This window comes from Peromyscus leucopus, chromosome 20, assembly GCF_004664715.2.
Source record: "Peromyscus leucopus breed LL Stock chromosome 20, UCI_PerLeu_2.1, whole genome shotgun sequence".
Lineage (NCBI taxonomy): Eukaryota > Metazoa > Chordata > Mammalia > Rodentia > Cricetidae > Peromyscus > Peromyscus leucopus.
Genome location: NC_051080.1, coordinates 23,973,192 through 23,997,899, shown reverse-complemented (window position 1 = coordinate 23,997,899; position 24,708 = coordinate 23,973,192). Strand labels below are relative to the sequence as shown.

The 24,708-nt window shown below is 37.3% G+C and overlaps 1 protein-coding gene across 5 annotated transcripts in view; it reads right to left on the bottom strand.

The window, feature by feature from the left end:
• Window positions 1-24,708, bottom strand: part of Phf20l1 (PHD finger protein 20 like 1) — a 75,849-nt gene that overhangs the window by 44,748 nt on the left and 6,393 nt on the right. The window contains exons 1-6 of one of the 5 annotated variants that reach the window (XM_028876010.1): window positions 23,226-23,495; window positions 21,008-21,127; window positions 4,965-5,136; window positions 4,739-4,823; window positions 1,219-1,307; window positions 911-988 (exon numbers count right to left, since the gene is read on the bottom strand). In XM_028876010.1, coding sequence (XP_028731843.1) covers window positions 911-988; window positions 1,219-1,307; window positions 4,739-4,823; window positions 4,965-5,136; window positions 21,008-21,090 — 507 coding nt within the window. In that variant the 5' untranslated portion in view covers window positions 21,091-21,127; window positions 23,226-23,495. Of the gene's footprint in view, window positions 1-910; window positions 989-1,218; window positions 1,308-4,738; window positions 4,824-4,964; window positions 5,137-21,007; window positions 21,128-23,225; window positions 23,496-24,708 lie in introns of those variants that run through there. The other 4 variants (XM_028876011.2, XM_037197511.1, XM_028876014.2 and 1 more) reach the window with 4 other exon arrangements.

Genomic DNA, 24,708 nt, shown 5'->3' with positions numbered 1-24,708 from the left:
TGGTTTTTCGAGACAGGGTTTCTCTGTGTAGCTTTGCGCCTCTCCTGGAACTCACTTGGTAGCCCAGGCTGGCCTCGAACTCTGCCTCCCGAGTGCTGGGATTAAAGGCGTGCGCCACCATCGCCTGGCTGGGATTCTTAAAAATGTTTTATCAATACAAATGCACAGGAGGACACAAAGTGATTTATTGGTTGAAAGCATTTCCACTTTAAATTGCATTTACATATATATATATATATATATATATATATATATATATATATATATATATAAACTAATCATTTCAGAAGCAATCACATTTTCCAGATTACTCAAAAATAATCATTTCTAAACATGGAATTAGACATTTGCAGACCATAAATGTTCATGCTTAACTGAAACTAACCATGTAATTTTTAACACGCTTCAAGATAACATTTTTGCTACATGATATGGAACAAATAGGGAACATATTTTCACATTAGACATTTTCATAGATTACTTTCAAGTTCTTAAATTAATTGTAGGTCCAGGTGCTGAAAATCCCAAATAACAGCAGAACATGAAAGAAAATAGTTTTTGTTTCTAATGGCACCTTTCTCTCCAATGATTGAGGAAGCATATGCAGCAAATGGAACATGGTTTTTAGCTCCATCCCAGATTCTCCTTCAAATGCTCACCATCCATTCATGCTTTGAGCAGTAAAAGCATAGAATGTACTGCTTCCATTTTGCTATTTAGAGAGCCCTACCTGAAACAGCCTACAGAGTGTCAGGTAAGCGCCTTTTAAGGAAGGTGAATAACTATGATTTGTGGAAGGAAAGAAGAAGATAAGAAACTTATGTAAAATTTCATATTAAAAATTAGCTTTCTAAATAAGACTCTATACCAGATAAAACAAAATAAAATTTAAAAGCAAAAAGGCACTTACCTCACTTCCCATAGACTGGTTACACGATCCAGCTGGGTCGATAGGACAACACCAGCTTAGTGGATGCTGGGATTTCACCTGGAACAGAAACTAGTGACCTATAACTTTAGCAGGTCTAAAACCAAAGAAGCAAAATCAAGTGTATAATTTATTTTACAGTCTAAGCTTCTCTTTCTTGCTGCTATTTGGGGCTCTCAGCACATAACCCTACAATTAGTTCATTTAATAAAATATATACGTATGTTTGTTGATAAAACACCATTCGGGAAGATATCCCTTAAGTAGCCAGGAATACTGAACACTCTTACCTGCCCCTTAGCATCCTCAGGCATGGCTTTAATGTGCATTCTTTTTAAACAACGGATTACTCCATCATAAAACTGAACTGTGAATGTTCCTGAAATAGGAGCAGTTAGAATAATTAGAAAGTACCATGCAATGTTATAGTAGCATTTGGAATCTAACAGTGGTATTATGTAAAAAGATGCTCTGTTATTGCACTAACACAGGCACAGTCTCCTGTAAGTACTCCATTGAGTTACAAATATATTTTCTTTCTTGATCTTTAAACAAGTATGAGCTAGTATTTCCCTTAAAATATGCACAAATTAAGTCCTGATGACTTAGCTGCATGTAACTTTGATCTTTACTGAAGAATTTTGAAATTTTTTATTTATTGTGTAAAGACATAAATATCCTTAGACTATCTCATAAAAACAAAACCTTTATTTACAAGAACAGTATCTCTACAGGAATGATCATTGGTCTCTTCAAAAGTTACTTTTAAAGTAGGTAACAGAGAGAAAGCTCTGATATATGATAAAGATAATTTTCTCAGGGAGATTTATAATAGTGTTAAAGTGGCAAAAAGAATATTCTCACACATGAAGTTTAAGTTAGAAAATAATTTAGAAAGCATCAAGATGGAAGTTGTTTGCAGTTCAACACGACCAACTTGAGAGGTTGAAGGCGGCAAGTGAGTGACACTCATCTCAGTGGCAGTATAGCCATTTATTTCTAAAATGCTGTATAGCCAGCTGGGCTTTTCCCTTCCTGCATCTATCTGCTTGGAGGTCTTGAAGCAATTCACTTTATGTGGTAGAGCTCATGCCATCAAGTCAATATAAAACCACTTTAAGTAGATACCTGGCCTTTACAAAAGAAGCACAAACAAGAAATGTGTTCATTATTATCAACAGGTAGGAAGTTGACTCCAAAGCCAATGGCATATATGTAAAAAGATTTTTCTTTTTTTTTTTTACCTGAAAATCACATTTTGATTTCATATTTTCATATAATTAAGATAATTCTATAAATGTTGCGAAGTTCTAAACCTATGGTGGAACTCAAGAAACAAACGATCAAGTGAGCAGTAGGGATGCAAAGACAATGGCAAAATGTTAAGAATGCCAAATTGTATACATACCTTGCACTATCATCATTCCTGCAACTTTCTTCAATTCCCTCCTCCACATGGCACTCCTGGCAGCCCATGTTGTTTGTATAGCCACTGGCAGGGCCTGTTCCTCCAGCCCTTGCTCATGCTATTTCCTCATTTGGATGCCTCACCATGTCTCTTAACTGCACCTCACTCCAACCACTTTTCTATGACCATTCTTAAGTCGAAAACATCTGACTACTCTAGCCCATATTTCCTACTCTTCTTTCTTTACTTTTTTATTCTTTGAAAATGTTATACATGGATATAATGTGTCTTAATCACATCCCTTCCCCAACTATTTTGTACCTCAGACTCCACCCCCATAACTACCTTTCTTCCAACTTCATGTCCTTTTTTTTTTTTTTTTTTTTTTTTTTTTTTTTTTAATAACCCACTGCATCTAATTACACCTGCCTATGTGTGTGGGTGCAGGCTGCTGAGGAGAAAGTAATCAATGGTCTTACCCTACATGCTACAACACTAACCTACTGGACAAGATGTGCTCCTTAGTGCAATAATGGCAAGGCTACACCAGGGGTTGGGTGGCTAACCACTGCTTTCTTGATTGGATTTGAGGCTCTTCCACAGGTTCAGGCCTGGTACTGTAATCATGGTCAAGATTTACACCTAGGAAAGTCGAGCTCAAGTGGGAACATTCTGACTTGGTTTGTAAACTAACTTTGAAATATTCATGTTTACATTCATAGATTTGTAGTGCTCTGTCTTCACTTGTGTAAGCTTTATCACAAATATCTAAATGTTCTCATTAGCTAGCTTCATATTGCTTTTACAATGAACTGGGGTTTCCTCTACTCCCATCTGTTTTTTTTTTTTCCCCTTTGGAAGAAAGATGCAAGCTCATGCACCATGTGGAACATATAGAAATCAAAATTAATACTTCTAGTGGCAAGTTAAGAAAACTATAAATTCAGTAAAGACTCCTAGAACTACTGCAGAAATAGCAGTAATCATAGTACCAGTAGCATCACATCTCTATTAATATAAACTTAATTTTCTGTCTTAAAACCTGTGGATAAATAGAATAGGATAAGCAATGACAGCAGTTTGTTTGAGTATAGTGTGTATGTGTGTGTGTGTGTGTGTGTGTGTGTGTGTGTGTGTGTGTGTATACAACTGCAAAACACATCCATAGGAATTATGGCAAGTCCTAAAGTGCTCCATACTCAGCACAGCTGATCATAATTACAGAGTATTGTGTGCTTTTACTTTGTCTGGTTTGGGATGGATCTTAAGAAAACAGATCATTAGTTCTTTCTGCCCACACTGCTACTGACCACCTACTCTATGGTAGGCTCTGGACTGGTCTCTGAAGAGTACCTAGGTACAAGACTTTAAAAAAATACACTATATAAGCCGGGCGGTGGTGGCACACGCCTTTAATCCCAGCACTCAGGAGGCAGAGCCAGGCGGATCTCTGTGAGTTCGAGGCCAGCCTGGGCTACCAAGTGAGTTCCAGGAAAGGCGCAAAGCTACACAGAGAAACCCTGTCTCGAAAAACCAAAAAAAAAAAAAAAAAAAAAAAAAAATACACTATAGAACACAGCTCCACAGAAGTGTAAGCACCCAAATGAAAGGGAAACAATCTGAATATCCAGTGACAGAGCTGTCTAGTACCTTTTCCTGCAGTAGGTAACCACTAGAAATGAAACCACAGTCTCAGCTGCAGCTCCAAATCACTACAACAATAAATGGGACTGAGATCTTTGTAAAATGATACAATGATCATCAGTTGGACTACTGTGATTTATTTTTCATACAAAATTCCTTACATATCCCTTTAAATGTTTGCTGTTTCTATTTTACCTTTTATTTCCTTCAAGCTTATTTTTAGTTTTAATTGAAGTTTAAACTTCCTCCATGACTTTTATCACTTCCAAATAAAATTCAAATCTTTTAGCAAGATTCTAAAGTCCCTCACATACTGATCTTTGCCCCTGTCCAGCCATTTCCCCACTATTCTATCCCAAACAAAGTGCTTTTAGCACTTTTTTAACTATCTTATGTGTCTTTCACAACTTAAAGCGTTCAACACTGGGTAGATCAAAGAAGCTATCACTCAGTGTGTGTGCAGTGTTTGTTTCATTTAAAAAAAAACAGTAAGTAGTCAAGATTATTATCTTTCTGAAAGATTCCCCAGGATCATGGGAAATCTTACTAACACACCTGGTTTTTTGATGTAGGCTGTGAAGCCATGAGCCATGTGATATGTAACAAATGTTTCCATAAAGAATCCTAGCAGGAAATCCACATAGGACAACATAAAACAAGAAGGTTCAGTGCAACAATTATATACCTTAACTGAAATTTAAATTAAAGGAATTTTTCTTCCCGTGCTATTTAAGTCTCAGGTCATGTTAAATGCATACCTTCTTTGTTAATTGCTTCAATCTTGGCAGGGTAATAGCGACAGTCTGTCCAACGAGCGAGAACTTCTTCTCCAGCTTTAAAATCCTAGTCAAACAACTTTTAAGATCAATTTCATATATAATAACCATTTAATTAACACAATCAGGCTGCTAAATTTGACACAATCCTTTTAAAATGTCATTATATATCTAGAAAAGCTTCAAATGGGAAAACCTTCCTACTTACAAAGAATTCCTCCTCATCTTTTAGCCCTTCTTTTCTTAGCGCAGGTCTTTCAAGGGGTCGCAACCTGTTGCTGTCCCAGTAAATCCACTCATCATAACGATGACTCCAGCGCTCAAAATGAACTAACATCTTTCCTTCTTCATAATCAATTTTTTCAATTCGTGATGGATACCTTAAAAATAAAAAAGCTTCATATCAAGAGTAATCCTTATAATGTCAAATATAAAGTATTAAACAAAGATTTTAATGGGCACAGCTTAGCATTAAAAATATGAGGAAAACAGTCAGTATACTCCTAAACTACAAAATATGAATCACTATTGCCATTTTTAAATAATTGCTTTCAAAAGCTGAGAAAATAAGTCCTATGATACACTACAAATGCAAAATTCAGTGCTGTACTGTTTAAGAAGCTAATGTGCTGACTGACATGTGTCAAGTAGTAAACATATCTCTATTTTTCATTCAATAATCCCAGTTCTGAAGCTATATATGCAATGCATAATTTACAGTAAGAAAACAGAAACTCGGTAAAAAAAAAATATGGTAGGAAAAGCTGAATACTTTCTATAGTTACACAAACAATGGTACATCTAACAGAATGGAGTATCAGTCTTCAAATGCCATGTTTTAAGTTATACAAAGTAAAAAATTAAATGATTATATTTCAAATTATATATGTATATTATGTTTAGAAAATATTTTAACATGTACAGTTGCTTCTTTTTGTGTGTATGTTCCTGTGTGTGCATGACTATATGTACCCATTAATATGGAGGCCAGAAGACAACCTCACCTATCATTCTTCAAATGTTATCCACCTTGTTTTTCTTGTCTGGAGCTTGCCAAATAAGCTAGGCTGGTTGGACAGTCAGTCCTGGACATCTGCCTATATCCACCTGTCCGGAGTTGAGATTAGAAGTACACACTGCCTTGAGGTATGATTGAACATCCTTTGGGTATATGCCCAAGAGTGGTATCGCTGGGTCTTGAGGTAGATTGATTCCCAATTTTATAAGAAACTAGCATACTGATTTCCAAGGTAGCTGTTCAAGTTTGTACTTCCACTACCAGTGAAGTGTTCCCCTTACTCCACATCCTTTCCAACATAAGCTGTCATGAGTGTTTTTTATCTTAGCCATTCTGACAGGTGTAAGATGGTAGCTCAGGTTTGTTTTGATTTGCATTTGTGGCTATTAGCAGTGGGACCAAGATCTGTCCCTGGCACATGATCTGGCTTTCTGGAACCTATTCCCAATGGTGGGATGCTTCGATCAGCCTTGATGCAGCGGGGAGGAGCTTAGTCCTGCTTCAACTTGGCATGCCATGCTTTGTTGACTCCCATTGGTGGCCTTACCCTTTCTGAAGAGTGGATTGGGGGAGAGTAGAAAGGAGGTACGAGGAGGGAACAGGATGAGAAAAGGGAGGGGAAACTGTGGTTGGTATGTAAAATGAATTTAAAAAAACAATAAAAAACAAGTACACACTACCACTTTCAGTTTTTTTGTTGCACAGGTTTTAGGGGTAGACCTCATAATTTCAACTGAGCTATCTCTCCAGACAATACATCTACTTCCATCTGGGGTTAGCACACATTTTATTTTTCTATATTCTATATGCATAGATACCAGGAAGGAAAAATCCAAGACTGTAAATTTAAAAATATTTGATTGTTTTTTCTTTACAGGTAGATAATCCTGTGATTAATTTCAAAGTAAAAAATTAACTCACTTAAATGTTTTTTTTTTTACAAGAACTGCATTATTCCTAACATACTACATTAAAATATTCACTTAGATGTTTAAAATGAGTAACATTAGAACTTGACTGCAATACATGGGAGATGATTCAGCTGTAATAGTTTACCTTATATTTCTCTATTTTAAAAATATATCCAATGCTTTGTTAGCATAAAGCTATTATGTAACTCTGAGGTTGCCACCTATTATATAAGTCAGTGATGTTCACAACATCTAAGTAGACTGAATTTCCTAACATGGTTTCTTAGTTTTGTAGCATAATACTCAGTTGCATAGTTCCTCACACACGCCATCCTCCTTCACCCACCCATTCATACCTCTCAATTCTATTTTTCCTGTCTAGCCTAACCTGACCTTCCTGTTCTTTTTATTCTCATTTTTCATGGCTCATTCAACATGCAATGCTCATACCTGACTTCCTGGACTCCCCTTTCTGTTGCCCTTACAGAACTCCGTATGTTAAAATTCTCTCTAGATAGGCTCCAAAACTAAGTGCTAGTGAGTGTTTTTATTGCCCGAGGCATTTATCTTTGTCTCAAAAGTTTCTAACATCAAATAAGCTGGGGAAATTCTGGATCAAAAAGTAATGTTACTTGACGACTTCTTGCTGCTGTCAGCAAGTGGAGGTAAAGCACCTGACTTTATCAAATAGGAAATATGCAGCCTGTTTTATATCATAATGTTTAACAAGTCTAGTGACACTGCGTAGCTAAGGATCATGATGCTAGAAAATTTCTCTGGCCTATGAACTATGGGTGTAATCAAGTTTTGCTCCTTCATCATAGCCCCAGCATCTGGTCAGTCATAACACACAAAAGCTACTGGAGCAGTTTTCATCAGGAATATGAAGTGATACGAAAAGCAGACACTCTTCACATTTCCTAAGAACTATGAGGGCTGTCCTTAACTCTTAGTCTTCAGGGAGAAGTAGATAAGGAAACATTTTGTTACAGAAAAACATCAAGCCCAGAAAACCTAGATTAACACACTTTGAGTAGATATGAATATCTAGCCACTTAAAATCAAACCTACAAAGCTCATCTTCTGTAGTGTTACTCTTGATTTGTTTTGTTGCTCTAATTTTTAAAGTATAAAAGTATAGTATACAGGGAAACTCTCAATAACGATGCCCTATATTTTCAACATTATTAGCCATTGAAGCTCTGTGAAAAGATGTTCTGTTAAAAACTAAGACATCTCTCAAAGCATAAGAGCTTCAAATTTCACTTATCACATCATTCAGATTTTAAGCAAAATCCAAGGGCTTTGCTCTCTAGGTTCCTTCAAATTCTAAATGTATGGAATTCTATATATTTAAAACATTCTTCAAAGTGAGAAGAGTCCACAGTAACCAAGTCAAATATATCTCTCATTTTCATAACGTGATTCAATTCAGTAAAAAAAAAAATCAGAATCTGAATGAATTTAAATAATGTAAATCTAGATTGTTATTTTTAAGCAACTTATGGTTTTCCTAAAATATTTTAAATTCTGTTGGCTGAAAAGATGCCTGAAGCAACTGCCTGAACAAATTAAATCTTGGGGAACCTCTTCAGGATAAGTTACAGCATGTCAGATTCTCTACATAAATGCTAGAGAATGATATGCATACCGATGATACTGCCAAGAATTAAACCAATGCAAATGCACAGGATTAGAATGTTTTATTTTCACAAGTTTTACTAGTCAAATTTTAAAAGTTAAAGGTGTCAAAACTATGACCAAGAATGCCCACCATATATTTGAACAGCTAAAGGTAGGACTGGATTTTTAGTTCAATGGCAGAAGACTTGCCTACAAGAACAAGGCCCCAGTTTTGGTTCATGGGCACTAGGAAAAGGGAGGGGAGGATGAAAGAAGGAAAGATAGGCACTGTTGGTAGATTAAAAATTAATAAAACTAAACTAAATTCTATTATCATTTCAGTACTGAGCTCAGTTTGGAGAGCTGGATGAGAAATATTGTCCTGTATATCAGACAATATGGTCTTTGCTTACTGAAAGTTGGTTCTTCTTTATATATGCTGTATCTTGGTTTCTGTCCATGCTATAGATATCATAATCTGCTTTAACAGATGAGGACTAAAAAATATACATGGTACAGACATTTTTCAGAGCAGAGACTGGCAAAAAAGCCTCTGCTCTATCTCTATGTCAGTAGAAGTGGGGTTAAGTCTATATCTGAGTGGTTATAACATACAGAAAAACTTCTAAGTGAACAGACAACCTTATTTCACATGCTTAACTAATTCTGAGATCACCGGGAAGTTCACTAAAGGTTCCTAGGAAGCACTGTCCACATTGAACTTGGTGGGATATTTGAAGAATTAAGACTGAGTACAAATGCAATGCATACACAGGGTACAGTTAATGAAATGTTCATTATTGAAAATGTTATGACTCTAAGTGAAACCATAGCAAATGAAGTCATAGACAAAATCAAGGTGTGTCATTTGTCCTAAAGGACTTCGCTTTCAGAGATCTGAGGACACTTGAAGGCAACAGCAGTATTGCATTTGGCTAGACTACGCAATAGACTGTACAGTGGATAAAGGAGAACAGGAGCATGAAAGTGGACTTGTTAGCTTGTTTCCAACTTAAAGGCTTTGAAATAGCAAGCTAATGAAATGATCCTTTGTTCTACAGAGCACAGGGCTTCTATTTAATTTGGCCTTTGGTTATACCTTAGGAAGGAAAAGGCATGCTAAGATATTTGCAACCCAAGTACAACGCACATTCTACACATGGCAATTCACATATAATTCTATAGAGCAAAATATTTCCTGTTCAGCAGATGGCCCACACTAGCAGTATGTTTTGATATACACAATGAAAAAAATTTGTTGAGCAAATACATTCACAAATGCCTCTTTATCTTAAAGCATGTATTATTTTCATATGCTAGCTATGCTTTACTATAATTGACTGTGAATTGAACATAAGACTTTTCTTCCTGAATTTGGAAGATGTGGTGTTAATGTTTTTGTTTTTGTCACTTTTAAAGGCTGAATCACAGAAAGCTGCTACAGTAAAGAATGGTGATTAGGCTCAGTCTCAGACATTTATGAATGATTCAGGAAAATATTTAAGTGGAAGACTAGGATTTCAGAATCCATAGTGTCAGGTAAAAGGCCACAATGACTAGAGACAAAAGTTAGGAGAGAATCACTATAGCTGCCTCATCTCAAGATTTAATAGAAAGAAATGAAGAGAATGTCACTTCACCAAAGGGATGACTTCCTCAATGCCAAAATCCTATGTCAAGCTCTCTGGCCCCTTATCAAGTGCTGCTGAGAAATAACAAAGCTTTCACTCTCTACCTTCCCTGCAAAAATCTCTCCTCAAAAGGCAGATGTTGTAAGTACACAGAGTTTGGTCCAGTGGAATTTACTGCCTTAGAAAATCAGGAGGTGCCTGCATTGTTCTGGGTCAACTTGGCTTTTCTAAGTCCTATATTCAGGAAGTCGGTAAACATAGTATACTTCTAGAAAATGGAGGAAAAACTTTACTCTAAAATGAATTACAGGCATTTGGACTAATATAAATGAAAAGTATCAAAAATACTGAGAATCTGACTTGAAAATATTTTTCCTAATTTTAATTTGCTTTTAGGATTATTTGAGCCTTTTCAGGTCTAAGTCCTCTAACATTCAAGTTAAACCACAGCCCTGGCTACAAACATAGAAACACCATTGGCAAAAATAAAAATTACTTTTACCTTCTCAGAACTCTTGAAATCTCACTGCCATATCTAAATACTGTAATTTGAGCACTGTAAGTGATGTTTCCAACTTACATAAGATTGTTCAGAGGGTAACCGTACCTACAGATTCTAGACTAAATCCATAATTCAGTAAGAACCAGACACTGGCTAAAGACATTGGCCAGAGAAGTTAGCTGCACCTGAACAGTATCAATTTCCACCTGTATCAACTCCCAAGTGCTGGGAAAACACAAGCAGTCTAAGAAAGGAGTTACCACTGCTAGTGAATTCCTATCCTGGATCATACTGCTCACTTATTTTTGTCTTATACTTGCTACATAAGATATATATTTGCAGTCAGGCAATGGTGGCACACATTTTTCTTTAATGCCAGCACTTGGGAGGCAGAGGCAGGCAGATCTTTTAGTTCAAGACTAGCCTGGTCTACAGAGCTAGTTCCAAGACAGCCAGGGCTACACAAAGAACCCCTGTCTTGAAAAACAAACAAACAAACAAAAACAAATATATATATATATATGTGTGTGTGTGTGTATGTTTATATATTTACATACACATATATGCTATATACTTACAAATATACATATATTTGCTATTTCTGTGTGTGTCACTATATTTGCACACTTTCATTATTGTCCTATCCACTAAGTTAAGAGACTGGGGAATTCCTTTGTTGCAAAGGTGTGTCAGGTGTAGAAGTAGATGATTTTTCCTCAGAGACAGGTACACCTAAGTTGAATTAGATTTTTAAAGGGATGTCCTTGAACAAATACCTTCTGGAAGGCAAGACAACCTACTAACATCAGTGCTTTCTTTATTATTCTTAAAGAGAAGAGGCATGAGAGAGCAGGCATGGGTAATGCCAGAAATAACAGCTGATGAATTAATTTTTAAGATAATTTTAGAGTAGCAGTAAAGCAAGCATTTTCTATATTAAAGGAATCCATTCTGATTTGTCATCTAGTTTGCTATATCCTGATATATTTTTAACCTATATTGATAAAGTCAACTGTAGGAAAACGACTTGTGAATCTTTTGCATACAAGCCAAAGGGCAGAGTTGACAACTCTTTTTAGGTTACAACTCACTAAATATAACCAGAATATGCTTCCAAAGTTTTTTAAATAAAATCTCATGCCAACAAAATGGCATACTTTAAAAGAATGTCAATAAGTTTTCAAGTTTTGTTTTAAATTTAAATAAATTATTTTGCTTATGTTGATAATAAAGTTTATAATTTTTGTAATCTAGGAATTAACATTTCTTTCTTCATTTCCGTAAAGGAGAATCAAAACCATGGCATATAAGAATGAGTAATAACACAGTTTATATAACCTGCACAAAGATTATTTTAAAGATATTAGGATGTCTTAACAACATAGATAAGTTTTAAAGGATAGCAATAAAGAAACTTGAAATAAGAGTTAGGAATAATCTAAATGATAGGAGACTCCAGGAGGTAAGGATTGACAATCTAAAAGTTATGTAGATAAAAATTTAATTTTTATCATGCATCTACTGAAAGTATCTAAAAATCTACGAGGACAGCCAGAAACAGAGGTAAGGGCTGACTGTTAGGTTGGATGATTACTTGCCAAATAAAAATTAAGGTTAAATACAACAAATACAATATTCTTGTAACCTAATAACTTTTTTATATTGTTAGCTTCCTGTAAGCACTTTAAGTTTATATTATGCTTTGTCATTTTCAAAATTCCCCTCATCTACGCACCCTAACTACACTGGCAATGAAGATGTAACAATATTATTATGCCAGCATATTTTAAAAAGTTACTGTTGTCCTACATGCATGATAGTTTTCACATTTTAACACAATAATGAAAACAAACATCTTAATTCAAACTTTGGCATTATAAAATGAAACAAAAACATGAAATAGTCTTGATTCTCAAGAACATTGAGATAATGTATTATTGGTCAAAATCACATCCTCTCTAACCAACCTATAATCCACAGCCCCAGTTGCTAGATAACAAAGAGGGCCCAAAGAGGGATGCATGGATTTCCCCGGGAAGGGGAAATAGAAGAGATCTCCTGCATAAACTAGGTAATGGGTGGTGGTGGTGGTGGACTGGAACTTGGGGGAGCAGGTTGGTTGGGCTGGGTGCAGGAGACAGTTCAGGGTCAGGACAGAGGGTTAGGGAGAAACCTGGTACCAGGGAAACTCTCAGGAACCTACAAGGATGACCCCCAGCTAAAGCATGCCTGAAGTGTCCATCTACTGTAATCAGATGGGTGACTACCCTTATTGTCATTACAGAGTCTTTATCCAGTAACTGATGGAAGCAGATGCAGAGATCCATAACCAAGCACTGGTCCGACTCTGAGAGTCCTCTTGAAGAAAGGGGAGGAATTGTATGAGCAAGGTCATGATGAAGGAACCCACAAAGACAGCTGACCAGGGGCTAATGGGAGCATATGGACTCTGGACTGTCATGGAGCCTGCATGGGACCGACCTAAGCCCTCTGCATGCTTGTGATAAATATGTAGCTTGGTCTGTTTGTAAGTCTCCTAGCAGTGAGATGAGGACCTGTCCTTGGTGCTTAGCTGGCTTTTGGGAACCAGTTCCCCATACTGGGTTACCCTGCCCAGCCTTGATACAGGGGGAGGAGCTTAGTCCTACCTCAACTTGATGTGTTATGCTTTGTTCAAGTCCATGGGAGGCCTGTCCTTTTCTGCATGTTGATGGAGGAGAAGTGGGTAGATGGGGAGGGAAGGTAGATGGGAGTCAGGGGAGGGAATGGAATGGGAGGAGGAGGAGGGAGCAGAAACTGTTGATGTTTAAAAAAAAAAAAAAAAAAAAAAAAAACCTACATCCTCTCCTAACACTGAATTCTAAAAATTCTCATCAGTGATATTTTTCAGATTTTTGCAAACCCACTTACTCGTAAGACACTTGTTAGTAGAAACTTTTCTTTCAACCTGCTCCTTAGTTTTGGACCCATTACCTTCTTACAAGATTACCAAGGGCTTCTTCTTACCTTTACTAAAGCATGTTCTTCCTTTTACCAGTACTGAATTCAAAGTTCATGTACTTTGGATAAATTGTTTGGGTTGCTAGAACCAGACTTTTAAAAAATGTCAGCAAAATCCAGAATTCTAGGTTGCAGCTGTTTAATTTTCTTTAATATTTAGCATTTAGAATATTTCCAATAGGCGGGTTTGTTTATGCCCCTACTGACAAATCCTACAGGTTTACACTGCTTCCTTGTTTCATTTTTTGATGTTAATTTGATGTTAATGTTCATCATGCCCCTTTACCATGTGGAAGAAGCCATGCTCAGGTAACTCCTTTCAGTGAACTGTGTGCTTCACTCCTCAAAGGATGCTTTATGTGAGGCACTACTTTCCCACTGTTTGTTTGTTTGTTTCTGAGACCGGGTCTTACTATGCAGACAAAGCTCACCACATCTCAAAACAATGCCTCAGCCCCCTGGGTGCTGGGAATACAGGTGTGTCACCACACCAGACTCTTGCTACTTTTTTTAAAAACTGAAGTCACCAATGTTCCTAAAGACTCAATAACTTGTTCAAGTTAAAGTGGTAATAAATGATAGATCTCTGAACACAGGTTTTTTTTAGTCCATAATTATTTATCCAATTATTATAGATTCTGCATTATGTACTAGATGGTCAACTCTTATCACTATTATGGTTCAAATCCAGTAGTAGGTTCTTACCACTGAAAACAATACAGAAATTAAAATAATTTATTTTTTCATGCAAATAGTCTGCTTCTTATATAAACATGTCTGAAATTAGTTTGTTAGCCCAAAGAATATAGTTCTTCTTATCTTGTACAAAATAAATACCCACTATGCATAAAATGGTATGTCAACAATGACCACATTTAGTAAGAATGCTCTAAGGGATATGTAGAATAACTAATGGCTTCCATTAAACCACATATGAAACACTCACTCTTTTTTAGATTGGATCTAATCTTTGCCATTATATGCGCGCGCGCGCACACACACACAAAGCACAGCAAGCCCGAGATTCTACTTTCACACATTTATAAATTGATGAATTCATGAAACAAAATTGTCAATTTGAAGATTTGCTTCTACGCCAAAATCAGGAGGAAGTTCTTTGAACAGGTAGACCTGAAATTAACTGCCTTGCCTAAACTGTAATTCTAAGAACAAGGGCACCAGAGGGCTCTTACATACCAAGTACATACACACAGAGAAGTCAGGAGCAGTGCTAACTTGGACACATTTAGCCAACAGGCTAAATGTTCTATGTGATGCAGTGGAATGTACTGTTGATCTCACCATAGCTGCAGTGAAAAGTTTCTATCATCCAAATGTTTCAGACCTCTATATTTCTCTAAACTTCTGAACACCATTTTTTTCTTCTAAGTGACTAGCAGTTTTGAAAAACTACCTACAAATTCTTCATGCCTATTTTATTTCTGTCTCAGATCTGTGACAGGTCCATCTATAAATAAGATAAAATAATCTGTCAACCCAGAAAAGGTGAAAATAGATAAAAGAAACCGGGGTTCTAAGTGGGCAAAACCTATAATGGAACACTCCCACTAGAACACCAAAGCAGAGGCACAAATCTTGTGACCAGAGTATTTACATACGACACATACTTTCTGGATTCTAATTAAATTTACTTTATCTAATAACCCTTTCTTCCTTTCAAAGAAAACAGTGGTTAAGAACAAAATAAACAAACAAAAGTCAACCAAACTTGTAAAGCAGAACCTGGATTTAAAAATGCATTAATACACTGAGCACATGTGGTTAGAACAAAAACAGAGGGACCAGGTGTGTTCTGAACTAATGAGCCCACGCTACCCTATTTCTTATCTTGCTTTTCATACGTTTTTGTCAGGAGGGTCTCATCATTAGCATCTTAAACACAGCAGGCAGAGCTCTAGTTTGTGGAAGTTTAAAGTGTCTATATGCTGGCACAGGCCCACCTAAATGATTAAAGTAGATTAAACATCAGAATTTAAAAAGAAAGTTCTTATCAATTCAATTTGAGTTCTCTGCAAAAGGGCTTTTAAGCTTTAGTCTGCTGATTTTGTGTGTGTGTGTGTGTGTGTGTGTGTGTGTGTGTGTGTGTGTGTGTGTTTGTGGATTTATGAACCTAATATATAATTCAATTACTTTGGTATTATACATGAAACTATACATTTTTCCCCCCTGGGTCTACAGCAGAAATCAGGCTATTAATGGCAGTGAATGACTCAAAGTAATTATATTTCAAGTATTAAAAAAAATTGAAATTCCAAATACAAAAGGACAATAACTTTATTCATATCAGCTAAAGAATCTCTATCTTGGAAGTATTCAAACTTATCTAAAACTACTTTACTTTTAAAATGACTAATTTTCTGGGACAATCTCCTGCCCTCAATATAGATTACACATCTCTATATTCCTCTGAATAACCACCAATTTCAAGTTAACTTTTTACTCAGAAAGAAAAATGCATTTATTTTCAATTAGAAGGTATCTGTCACTACTACAATCTTCTTGAATTTTCTCACATATTAAAATTCTGTTGGTGAACAACTTAAAACACTCACATTTGCAAATGTTCCATACAGTTCAAACCCTCCAAATGTGTGGGAATACCATTTGCCAACTCAAATTTAAACTGTTCTAGCAAACGCTCATACTTAGAGACATCTCTACACTTTTTAATCTCTTATTTTCCTTTTCTTTAGATCTAGAGGAGAACTAATAGAAATATTCCAAAAGAAGTCAGAAGAGCAGAACTCATCTGAATATTTTAAGTTGACTGTATTTCAAATCTTGTAAGACTAACAGCCTATCACTCCATCTGCTGTGTTCTTATAAATAAATCACTAACTGCAGAGTAACAACTTAATCAAATGGCAGCAGTTAAACTGTTAAAACTAGTATCATCATCATATCTTACCAACTGTATTCCACACGGTTAGATGCTAATGTGTGTAGAGGTGTTCTGCAACCTAGAAAGTCTACAGGAGGAGGAGGATGTGATGAGTAGTTTAAAAGTCTATGCTCCCACAGCTTGTTTCTTGTGTGAGTCTAGTTCACTCTCATACCAACACTAATGTCTATTCAAAGTCTGGACACTGAAGTCTTCATATCCCCAGAGGTTTATTTTCTAGCTTTCCCTCTCCCTTCACATTTATGTCAGTGTTTTAATTTTGAAATTGTAGAATTCAAAGCAAGTTTAGATATCTTTTTATTTGATCCTAAAAATATTGCATAGATAACAGCCAGTGGCACTGTTAAACAAACCAGGATTTGCCCATACTTACCAGATCAATAAGTAACTACATAAATTAAAAACCATTCACTTAGTGTCTTTGATATAACTTTATTATGAATATTCTCTTTCTCCAAATATATTCCTATATATAAAACAAGTGTTTTGGTATTATGATGTTGTCTTCCAGAAATAAAACTCAATGTTAAGGTGTGAGTAGACCTAGGTAACAGTGGATAATATGATGGAAAACTACAATTTAGAACAGCTGATCATATGAGCTAATCTAGCACATTAAAGTCCTTACCTTATGCAGGCTGTTCAGGAAATAAGTTAAAAGAAAATGTTTTAAGTAAGATGACAAAATATTTAAAAATTAAAAGTAGGAGTTTACTGTGTGTAGAAGAACTAGGTAGCAAAAGCAAATACAAAGTCAAACTCCACAGTGACTTTTCAGGGCCTGTATTCATTAGGTCAGATAAACAAGCCACCAATGACTTTCATATATAGCTGCATGCTGACTTTGAAAACAGGAAGTAACAAATTACTAATTAATAATAGAAGTGAATTTTCAGAGAGAAGCTATCTTTATGAACTTTAAGAAGATTGTGGTATTGGTTGTTCAAGTACTACCAATGGTACTCTTCCTAGGGAACAGATTTAAGTCTTCCTAGTAAGTCAAATCTTCCTAAACCTAAAAGAAGTTGCTTAACTTCAGGTTACTTCTTCCCACTAAATTTAGTATATCCTTTTATTACGAGGACACATCAAAATTTATTTTCCTTTTTTATACATGAAAAACCTGTCATACATACAGATCAAACTAACTGGCATTTTGAGAATTCCACTATTATCAACTTTTGTGCTTTTTTTTTTTTTTGTCGTTGTTGTTGTCCGTTTGGGTAGTACAGGGGATTAAACTCAAGGCTTTGCACATGCCAGGCAAGTACTTCTCCATAAAGCTATATTATTATGTTATATAATATATAATATATATTATATTATATATTATTACTAAAGGTAGACACACTAAGTTGCCATGCTGACCCTGAACTTGCTATCTTCCCACTTTAGCCTCCTAAGTTGTTGAAGTGTGCCACCCGTTTGTCCTTCTCTCCATTTTTTTTTTTTAAATTTTTCTATGGGGGGGGGTGGTGGCTAGAGTGATGGCTCAGTGACACTTGCTGACCAGGTCTTAAGACCTGGGTTCATCAAGTTGATAGGAAGACATGAATTTTAGACCAACAGTTGTAGAGCCTGCATGGGACTGGACCAGGCCCTCTGCATTGGCACTTGTGTACAGCTGTGCAGTTTGGTCTGTTTAAGGGGCCCCTGGCAGTGGCAATAGGATCTAGCCCTGGTGCAGGAACTGGCTGTTTGGAGCTCTCTCTCTATCACCTCTCATACTTCTTTTTAAAAGAAAATGTACCAACATGTGATAAGTTAATTCCACAGTATGTGGTTCAATGTACATGTCTTGAGAACAATACTTTGTAAACAAGATTTGCAATTCTGCTCTGCTCTGCCTGTCTAATTCCTTAACAGTTCAAAGTATATATCAATTAGGAATAGTTTTCAAATGGAACTGAATGTATATGGAAGATAAAAGCACTCATGCACAAATATCAAAGAATGGAGGAAGGGGGAAAAGTTATACTTAGTATATTTTAAACTACCAAGAATTCTGATCCTCATGAAATTATTATTGAAGTCTTTCAAAAACAAACCACTTTTTTTTGTTTTGTTTTGTTTTTTCAAGACAGGGTTTCTCTGTGTAGTTTTGGTGCCTGTCCTGGATTTTGCTCTGTAGAGCAGGCTGGCTTCGACCTCACAGAGATCTGCCTGCCTCTGCCTCCCGAGTGTTGGGACTAAAGGTGTGCGCCACCACTGCCTGAAAACCAAACTACTCTTAATTTTTATTTGATACTAAATCAAACATGTGAAGACTTTATATGAAATACTGAATGATCTTTTACAAGTAGGGTGATATACATACATACATACATATATACATAAAATAGTTAATTGTCTTGTTTAGTTATATAACTGTTTAAAAAAAAAACCTTCATATAACTTTTGTACCACATAGAAATTTAAGTAGACTTCAGCACTTCAATAGCTGTTTTGTGGTAAACCACCTGATATTGAATTTAAGGTTGATCTAACTCTATTTCCTGATATTGACAAAAATAAAGCAAAACTTAAATCTTAAGAAAATTATTTGAATTACCCAAATAAATATGTATGTATAAGTGTATACATAAACAATACTCTGGAAGGCCTTTTTAAGGAGCCACGTCAAGAATAGTGTTTCTATAAATGAGTTTATAAAAATTAAACTCAACCAATATTTCAGTGTTTGTCACGTGATTACTCTGGCCAATGTTTCTCAATGAGTCCATTATCACTGGGCTTACTAGAATTCCAGGTAGGCATTAAACTTAGTTAGCATGAACTTCTTGTTGAGAGGCTACAACTCTGACTTGTTTTCATAAATTCTATTCTGAAGCATAGGATACTCAGGCAAGATCTGAACAAGGATTTCTCTAAAAATATTTTTTAAATTTAATTACTGAATCAAAATTTAACAGCCACTGAATTAAAAGACATTTCATCACCAAAAGTAAACTTATACAAGGCCAAAGTTATGTTAGTGTCCCTGAAAACGACTGCATGAACTAATAAATTATGTGCTTCATCCAAGTTAGAAGCTAGCTCAATGACACTTTGTTGACTGAGAGCCTATGAGAATATATGAATATGAAATAACTTGTTATTCACAAAAGCAGTAACAAAAAAAAGTAAAGATTCACAGAAAAATGATTTTTTTTCTATAGTCATATCTCATGAAGATTCAATAGTGTACCTCTGCAGTAAAAAGATGTTGGCTAAATCACAACTAAGAAAGTCAAATTGGCACAAACTGGCATCTTTTGCTGCATGACATGAAGGTACTTTGTAGTTGTTGAGTATTTCACCACTGTCATCAACACATCCTCACGGCCATTTGCTAAAATCTGGAGACTGCTTCTTAATCACCTTTGCTATGATGAAGCCTATTTCTCAGGTGCTTCCCACGTTCAAAGAAACACTATATATACTATCTACCTGGTAAGAAACAGGCTCCTTACAAGACCTACCCACTGAGTAGCTGCGAGTAAGAGGCAAAATAATTGTCACTCAACCTTAAAGCAGAATTCTAAACTGTCCTAAAGAAGAGCCCCCCCAAAATGAGGCCATTAAGCTAGGTGGTAAAGATATGCTGAGGTCTAAGGCTAGATGTTAACAAATGTCAAGGCTTAGTCTCAAGTCAATACTATGACTAAACAAGTTTTCTGTCTCCCACTGTCAATTTGGTAGGCTGACTGAATGCAAATCAATGATAAGCGGAATCTACTGGCTCCCATCATGGCTTTAATGGAAATACTATGGAGAAAAACATCAAAGTGTGTGGTGAAGAAAGTCCTGGAGTAGCTAAGTTACTAGGCCCTTCTCCAAAACAAATGAGTGTCAGGAGAGGGGAGCAAAGGCAGCACTGGCACCAGGCAAACACTATCAAACACTTCTCTCAGTGGCTCAGGAATGCCAACAAGAGGACATCTGCCTAGAAGGCAGAGTGATGAGCCTCCAATAAGAATGAGCAACTCATTCCCTCATCCTTACTCCTCTGTGGGCCAGTGAGCCTGTGTGCTGTTTCCCTCCTCTCCTAGCCACATGGATATCACACTAGCATATCACCCTTTCCTACACCACTGTGTAAGTGACATGCATAGTGTGTTCATACTGACCACCTGCCACAGATGCCCAGAACAAGAGGAGAAAGTGCAGTTCTGTGAGACTATCTTTCTAGTACAACATGCCATGAGGCTCTGCTCTCTAAGGAAGGAAGAGATTAGATGGGACTTTGGTTTTCAGTGGGATAATGAAAGATGGACATGGACACTATGAAAGTAAAAGTCCTAACCACTAATATTATCTGATAAATAGCAAGAAAACACACACATCAAGGTCTTACCCAAATTTAGGAAGCTGGTTATGTGAATTAACCCTCCTCCCCCTCCCCCAAAATAGCTCTGTTAGTTATTCAGGGGTACCATCCTTTGTATTTGCCTCATACTCTAGAAAAATACTTTCAAATCTCAAATATCTAAAGTACTGTACTAAACAATCTCTGAAGTTTATGAAGGCTAAACCTAAACCCAATGTGCACCTGTATTCAAGGGATAGATATACTCATGTTCCTGACATGTGATTAGGATAGCCACTGACTTCCTAGAGCTACAGATCTAGTGTTTTTGGTCAAAGTTCTGTATTTTCCATACCATTTCTGTAAGTAGTCCAGTGCCTCCAAACGAGCACCAATCTCAAAAGTGATTCCAGGACGATTTGGGGGCTTTTTACTCATCTTGAGATCCTATTCTTCAGTATTTTCTTTCCACTACCTCAAGAGGAAAAAAGAAAGTTAGAATCTAATGCATGAAATGCACAAGGAATATGGCTTAAAGGAACAGACAGAATTTAAGTAACTTTCAAAATAATGCATGGAAGTTACAATACTTTCCAGTTTTTTAATTTGATGACTACCAATACCTATAGGTAGCATGCAACATGAAGGCAATACTGGCAAGGCATAAAAGGAATACAGAAAAGAAAACTAGCTAAAAAAAAGAAGAGACAAGCCAATAAGAATTATGAATGTCTAAAATGCTTTAAACCTTAACTCAAAAATGCCTAAGAAAGTTCCATCCAAGGAAGGTTGAAAATGCTCTTTTTAAAATTTTTAAAAATTAAGACAACCCTGTTCACTGAAATCCTTGAGGGGAATAGCTTAATCACTTTTCACTTAATTTCCAGAAATCGTTTAGTGCGTCAAAATGTACAACCCTATATAAAACACTAAAAACATGAAGGAAGCAGTAGAAATGACCTATGCCACCACCGAGGAGAATAACCAATCTTCCTGGAAGATCAGGATGCATTATTACATACTACCTCTGCGGCTTACCACTGATAATTTTAACATGAAGAGTTGAAGAGGATTTTTCTTTCTCAAACTTCACATTTAATAATCCATAATGCCAGAGTTTGACCCTGAGTATGGTTTCTATCATTAACTCAACATAGTCTCCACAATAACAAAGAGCTTTTTTATTAAAAGCAAAACACGCCCTCCCCCCCCCAAAAAAAAATCCTGCAAAAGAGTTCTCTGTAGATCATTCACAGATCAAGTATTTACTGTTCTTTAGGCCACATTGGCCTCCAAGTACACTTGAGGCCTTTTTCACTACTAAGTATTTGAGGAAAATGAATACATTCTCAAAGTATCAATAGTGTAATGAAAATATAATTGGTATGCACAGTCTCATCATAATACAATTGTTAAGCAGGAATATAAAACTGTTATTGTTGGAGAAAGATGCTTAAAACATGTTTTACATCACTACTGACTAGGCTCCCTCCAGCTTAAAAAATATAAAACATCACAGAGTAACAAAAACCTTTAAGAACAAATCTCACACAATTGAAATTATATATATATATATAATGGTTTGATTACTGTTTAAAACAGTAAAAAACGTAATGGTAAACAGAATTCCAAATGTGCCTTCCTGTTTTTTTTTTTTTTTTTTTTTTTGAACCTGAAAAGTAAGGGAAGAAAGAAATAGCGTCAATGCTTTCCACAAAAGAAAAAATATGGAGGATCAAGTTCGCAAGCTCGTGGCTAAGGGGCTATAGAATATTCTGGCATGGCATCAGTGAGGTTAAGATTTGTAGCCAGGGTGCGTTGGGTGTAATGGCAACAAACATAAATATTTTAAATAGAAATATTGTAAGTGTGCAAAACATGCGAGGCTGCTCCTTAAATGTTCAGAAATCGAATCCGAAGAGGCAATTTGCCAGTTACGCTAACATCGCCTGAGATGAAACTTCCAGCCTGTAAATCTAATACCCCAGTGACTCTCAGGAATGAGGCACCTCAAAAGGCATGGGTGAGGTTCATTCTCTTGTGGGGAGATGGGAGAATGCAGGGGGCATCTGAATTAAGAACTTTTACAAAACCATCTACTAGAAAGATCATTAAAGAAAACAAAATAAAAAGGTTTAACAGAGAAAAAGATGGGTAGGGGAAGCAAAAAGGAAAGAAAAAAAAAGGAAAGCGGTAAAAAAAGAACTGCGATGTAAAGACGATGAAGTTAGCAGAGATGACAGTGAGAGGAAAGAGACGGAAACAGAGCAACTGAGTGGTGAGGGAAAGACCGCGAAGCTAAGCAGGGGTGGGGGACGAGGCGGGCCCATACGGGCAAGGGTGGCAAGGGTGGCAAGGGGAGCCAGGAAAGGCCGCGACGCGGCTGGCCCAGAGCCCGGGAGCTGCAGGTTGACAGCCGACTACCCGGCAGGGGAAGGAAGGCGGGGGATCGCGGCGGCGCGCAGACAATAGGGCCGGCGGGTGGCAGGGAGCCGGGCGCCGGCCGAGAGCGAAGCGGGCGCGAGTGCGGCCCGGGGACCCGGCAGCCTCCAGGCCCCGCCGCCGCCTCTTACCGACTCGGCCTCCTCTCCGCACAGCAACCGGGCCGTCCGGGGCCGAGCCGGGGTGCGTCAAGGCGGCCAGCGCGGGCCTCGTCCGCGTCTGCCCGGGCAGCGGCCCGGAGAGAGCAGGAGCCGAGCGAGCCGGGCCCGCGGCGCCGCGTCGGCCCGAGGAAACGCGGGAGGGAGCCGCGTCCGAGCCCTCAAGCCCGCTCGGGGGCCGCTACCATCACCGCCTTCGCCTTCGCCGCCGCCGCCGCCACCGCCGCCGGCCAGCCCTGACGCGACGCCGGCCGGGGACGTCAGCCGCCCGCGACGCACCGGAAGCGTGACATGCGAGGGCCGGGCTCGCGCGGCGCAGCCGATTGGAGGTCTGCTCTGGGGGCGGGGCTTCGGCCCGGGCTGGGCTCCTGGCGAGTAAAGGGACTTGAGCTCTGGATTCCCCTTAGCGCTGGAAAGAAGTTGAAGATCTCTCGCGATTGTTGTTGGTTTCCAACTAATCCCTCTCCCGGGCACATTGGGCAAACATAAATGCACCACACACTTTCCTCGATGTCTGTTTCAGCCCACATTAACGACAGACACAATAATTTCTATTACAAAATCAGAAAAGTGTTTGGATGGATACTTTATCACTGATACTATACTAATAAATGTACCATGTAATAATTACAACCGCACAATTATACTACTCTCCAACCTCAGAAATTCTTACTAAGCAAATAACAGACATTCCTAAGAAGTGTGGCACAGCTATAGAGCCTGTGACTACCATGATGTGACTTCCATAAGTCTATACAACTATAGAGACTGTTAGAGGGACAATCTTTATTGGATAATTACCATGCCCCAGAGTCTGCATTAAGCAAAAGAGTCCCTGCCCCAGCTTTGAGAAAAACCCACAAGTGATCACAGACAAAATACTACTGAAGGAAACATCTATTTGTTTTTTCTCTCTCTCCAACCTATCACTCTGCCTCCCACGTTTTCAAAGCGCATCATTGCATACAAATGGCACTTATATTTATCTTGCTTCATCATGTACAGAGAAAAATAGCAAAGTAACTCTAAGTTTCAATGGTAGTGAGATTTTATAAATTAAGCAAACATAGTCATATTCGACGTTTTATTCAAAAGACATTCATTCAAAGATATGTTTCTAATAGCTGCAGAATTACACTGAGCTTGGTGATGCCACAAACAATGTAAATAAGACAGATGATAGAGGATGTTTGTCATCTAGTTTTTCTTTTCAATGTCTGATAATTTCCTCCATGATTGTCATTAATCCAATGCAATCTAGAATCTTCCTTCTACCACAGGCAGAATTATACTTTCCATTTTTTTTTTGTTTTTGGTAAAATATGCTTGTTCATTTAATGGGCTATAAAATTAAAATACAAGTAAAATTTATCACAGGGAATGGCAATGCATGATGCCAGATCAACAAATTTCCTGTGCCTCAGACCATGGCTTGCAATGTTTGCAACAGCAACTG